Raw genomic sequence first — 5082 nt, forward strand, 5'->3', positions numbered from 1 at the left:
AAACCTTGCCAAAACTGACCTCACCTGTGCTTGTGCCAAGTAAAAAGCACTAAGTCCACCACTCTGCTGAGTGGTTGGTGTTAGGAAGGGCATCCAGCTGTAAAAATCCTGCCAAAACAGTCACAGAAGTCTGGTGCAGGCTTCTACCTGGCTGACTTTTGTGAAACTGTCCCACCCATGCCAGCATAGAAGGCACACATTCAACGATGTTGATATATATTATATAAAAATATGTGTCTTTGTATTGGTTTGTTTCTGTCCTTGTAACTTAGCAGATCAACAAAAGAGACCGATTGAATAAGTGCTAGGCTGTACTGGAGTTATTTCATTTGACTAACCCTTTCAAGGCAGTGCTCCACCATGGCTGCAGTCCAACCAATGGCTAAAACAAATAAAAGATAAAAGCAAAGTCTTGGTACTTCCACATAATTTACCAAGAGGTTTTAGTAGCAGCTGAGAGATCTTGTTGATATGCATTTCCCCCATTTACATTTATTTACAGTACAGAGACACAGTAACTTTAACATAGACAAACCTCTTTCTGGGATTAAAATTAGTTCATGGAAACGTAACCACCAACCTTGAGGTTGAATGATAAATTGTCAAGATTAAGCAGGTGAGAAAATGACATCTTTTATGATAGAAAATATGGAGATTTTTAATATAATTAAGAAATGAGAACTTAGTAAAATACATGGCTGTGCGGTAAGAAGTTTACTTTCCAATCACATGGTTCTGAGTTCAGTCCCACTGCATGGCACCTTGGGCAAGTGTATTCTACTAAAGCCTTAGGCCAACCGAAGCCTTGTGAGTGGATATGGCTGACCGAAACTGAAACAAGTCTGTCATGTATATTTATATATCTGTCCTTGTTTGTCTTCCCACCATTACTTGACAACTGATATTAGTGGTTCAGCTAAGGGACTGATAAAATAAGTACCAGGCTTAAGAAAAAAATGATAATTACTGGGGTTGATTTGTTCGACTGAATTTCTTCAAGGCAGTGCCCCAGCATGGCCACAGTCTAATGACTGAAACAAGTGAAAACTATGTAAAAGGTAAAAGTAGTTTTAATTAGAGATAGTTGTTAATGAAATTAAGAAACAGGGGGCTTACAAGGACATATTAGGTGGGACTCCAAAAATTATAATGTTCATTAAATACTTTTTGTCGTTTTTGTTTTCCATTTTTTTTTTTTTTTTGCTGTTGTAATACTTTATCTTCTATTGTGAGTGTGTTTGGTAGACATTTTGGGTGTGAAATGTCAAAATGTGTTTGAAAATAAAATAAATTCTGTAAAAAACAAAATGTCTTATTGTCTGCCTCTGAGTATCCAGGGCAGACTGTCCTCAGGTAACAAAAATATATTTTGGCAAGTACACCAAAGAAATTTTTATGGGAGAGACATCCAATAGAGGTCAGAAGATAGACTTCCAGTACAGGTGGTGGGGGTCAAGAGGGTGGGTGCACCGTGAAGCAAAAAAAAAAACTCAGGCTGCCGGTGTGAGAGAATATTATGATTATAATGAGATAGAATTGGGCATTTGAAATTCTTAACTAGAGCTATAACCAAGAGTTTTCGGTCAGCCAAATGGTGACAAAATTAGAACCAAGAGTTTTCAGTCAGCCAAACTGTGGTACTTAATTTATTTACCCTGAAAGGACGAATGACAAAGTTGACCTTGGCAGAATTTGATGAAATGCTGTTAAATTTGATGAAATGCTGTTAAATTTGATGAAATGCTGTTAAACATTTTGCCCAGCATGCTAACAATTCTGCAACCGCCCCCACCCTTAATAATAATCATAAATGTTTTTAACATCCATGGAAAATAAGCTCAATATATTCATTTGAAGTGATTTTCATAATTATGTTTTTACATTAGTTGCTGATTATTTTCTCTGTGTTCATTATAATTATTTCTTCATTAAGGGAACACGGAAGGTAATTGTTGCTACTAATGTTGCTGAGACATCTTTGACCATTAAAGGCATCAAACATGTTGTAGACTCTGGGATGGTGAAAGCCAAGTAAGTACAATTGGCTTTTATTTTTGTTTTGTTTTGTTCTGTTTATGTCTACATCATCACTATCATCAAAGACATTTGTCACCAATATCAACAGCCCTATTCATATTCTCTTGTCTGCCTCAGTTTCCATTTTGCAAATGGTTTTTTTTGTTGTCTTTCAGTGAGGTCCAGAGCAGTGTTGTATGTATGTGTGTAGTAGAGCAGTCTCTCTCTCTTTCTCTCTCTCTCTCTCTCTCTCTCTCTCTCTCTCTCTCTCTCTCTCTCTCTCTCTCTCTCTCTCTCTCTCTCTCTCTCTCTCTCTCTATATATATATATATATATATATATGTATATGTATGTGTGTGAGTGTAGTAAGCCACTATATCCCTTATATAGTATGCACCACTGAAACTAGATGTGTAATGACAGTGTGCATACACGACAGAGTGTGAGTGCACTGAGAGAAAAGTTGAACATAAGAAGCATCAGATGTGGTGTGCAAGAGATATGACTGCACTGGGTTGGTGTTAGGAAGGGCATCCAGCTGTGGACACCAAACTAAACCAGACTGGAACCTGGTGCAGCTCTCTGTCTTACCAGTTCCACTCAAACTGTTTGACCCATGCCAGCATGGAAAGCAGATGCTAGATGGGGATAATGATGATAATCACACACACACACATTTCACACCTGGCTTTCAACAATGTATGTGCTTTAAGTATGATACACACATTGATATATGTATATAATTTAAGTTTATTCACCAGCTCAATTGATTTGGGACTCTGCCTTTCTTTCTTTTTGTCTATAACCCATTAGCATTCAAACTAGCCATATATGGTCTAAATGTTCTACCAGTTTTATGTTAAAATTGGCCAGCTATGGCCTCTCACACCTATCCTACAATGTCATTCTAAAAATAAACAACCACCTCATCAAAATCTCTGAGCTACAAGACAATGCATGATTAATTCAAAATAATGTGAATAAATAAGCATTACATTTGAGAGTAATCTGAATGCTAAAGGCCGAAGCAGGAGATAAAAGAAATGGTAAAATGAAATTTTGGTGTTTATTGCTTTTCTTGTTTTTATTTCTGCAGACTTTTCAATCCTTCAATTGGTTTAGATCTTTTGAAAGTGGTGAGAGTGTCGAAGGCACAGGCTATACAGAGAACTGGTAGAGCTGGAAGGGAGTCACCAGGTACTTGTTACAGACTTTATACAGAGCAGGAGTTTGAGAGTTTTCAACCAAATACTCTTCCAGAAATACAACGGTCAGTACCACTACTTCCTAAATAAAGGGAAAGATTTCAGTAAACATGTCTTCATCATTATTTTGATGTTCACTCTTCTGTTTACATGGATCAAATGTAATTCATTTGTGTCAGAATTTCTATGGCTGGATGTTTTTCCTATCACCAGTCCTCAACCTGTTTCCAAGCCAGGTAATATGTCTGTTAGATCTTAAAACAAGAACAATTCAACGGCTGGATATCTTTCCATAGAAAATTGCAAGCAAGTGACACTGCTTGTATGACAGTCTCATTCATTTACAATTAGCTCATGATGTCAAAACAAAAGCGACATGAAAATACACATGCACACTCTCTTTCTTTTACTCCCACACGACAGGTCTTTTTCAACTTCTGACTACTAAATCCACTCAAAAGGCTTTGATCTGCCTGGTGCTGTAGAACAAAATACGCACTTAGAGTGCCACATAGTGGAACTAAATCTAAAACCACATGGTTGCAAAGTGAACTTTTAATCACGTAGCCATACCTGTCCCTATATGCAAGTAAGTTTTTGAACTATATATATATATATATATATATATATACACACACACACATACAGTAGTACCTCACTTCACAAGGACCGGCTTTACGAAACCCCGGGTCTACGAGCTTTTACGAGTTTACACTTCACAAGCATTCTCTAGGAATGAATTAACTTGAATATCAAGGCATTACTGTATATATAACTCAACTCGACTCTGTCGGTCACGAATGACCATGAATGCACCTAAGAGGTTCTTCTCTGGGGTATAAGTCTGAGCAGAAAGTCGCCTCACTGGTGAACGCACAATCTGGGGTTGTTTTTATGGAAGACCAGCAGTTGCCCATGCATACCAGCATCCCCTCTCCATGCCACTGATCTTATCCAAGGGAAAAGCAAAGGCCGATACAGCTTGGCACCAGTGATGTTGCAACTCATTTCTACAGATGAGTGAACTGGAGCAACGTGAAATAAAGTGTCTTGCTGAAAAACACAACATGTACTTTCACAACTGTATATATATATATATATATATATATATATTTGGTTGATTTCTTCAGTCGTGCTTTACATTATGTAGGAAGAGTAAAAGAAAAATATAGAGAGAGTTAACATAAGAGATGCAAGATGGGTGCACATACTAGGCTTGGTGGCAAGCAATGAGTAATTATTAGATATTTCATCATTTTGTGTAAACAACAAAAAATTTGATAAAAGTTAAATTATTTTGTATGTATGCCATATTTACTGATATTACTCATGATGGCAAAAGTATACTTCCAAAGTTACCTGTCATATGAAGAGTAACACACTCTCATGTGTGTGTGTGTGTATACACATACATATATTTAAATGGTTCATTGTTCATCTCTCCCTCTTTATAAATATCTATCTATCTATATATTTCAAATAAAAAAAAAAATTTCTTGCAGGTGTAATTTATCTGGAGTTGTGTTGCAGATGTTGGCCATGGGTATTAGTGATGTTGTTAACTTTGACTTCATGGACAAACCAACAACACAGGTAAATATTTCCAACTTCAACGATGTTTGTGTGTGCATTGTGTTGTTTGTTTGTTGGTGTGTGTGTGTATGGATAGGTATAGGTGCTTGCATGTGGGGTTAAGAAGTTCCCTTAAAAACTATGTTAAGGGATTGCTGCCACTGCATGGACCCTGAAAGCTGATATCTTCCAGGTTGACCAATACCTTGTAAATGAAATTTGGTAGATGAAAACTGGAGGAAGCCCATTGTATGTGTGTGTCTGTGTGTGTGTATATATATATATATAT

The 5082-nt window shown here is 36.9% G+C and overlaps 1 protein-coding gene across 1 annotated transcript in view; it reads left to right on the forward strand.

Moving 5' to 3' along the window:
- The window catches only part of LOC106875905 (ATP-dependent RNA helicase DHX33-like), a 69611-nt gene that overhangs the window by 13166 nt on the left and 51363 nt on the right, over positions 1-5082 (forward strand). Inside the window, 3 exon segments of the mRNA XM_014924223.2 lie at positions 1934-2031; positions 3113-3286; positions 4724-4814. Coding sequence (XP_014779709.1) covers positions 1934-2031; positions 3113-3286; positions 4724-4814 — 363 coding nt within the window.

The sequence above is a fragment of the Octopus bimaculoides genome, chromosome 21 (assembly GCF_001194135.2).
Source record: "Octopus bimaculoides isolate UCB-OBI-ISO-001 chromosome 21, ASM119413v2, whole genome shotgun sequence".
NCBI lineage: Eukaryota > Metazoa > Mollusca > Cephalopoda > Octopoda > Octopodidae > Octopus > Octopus bimaculoides.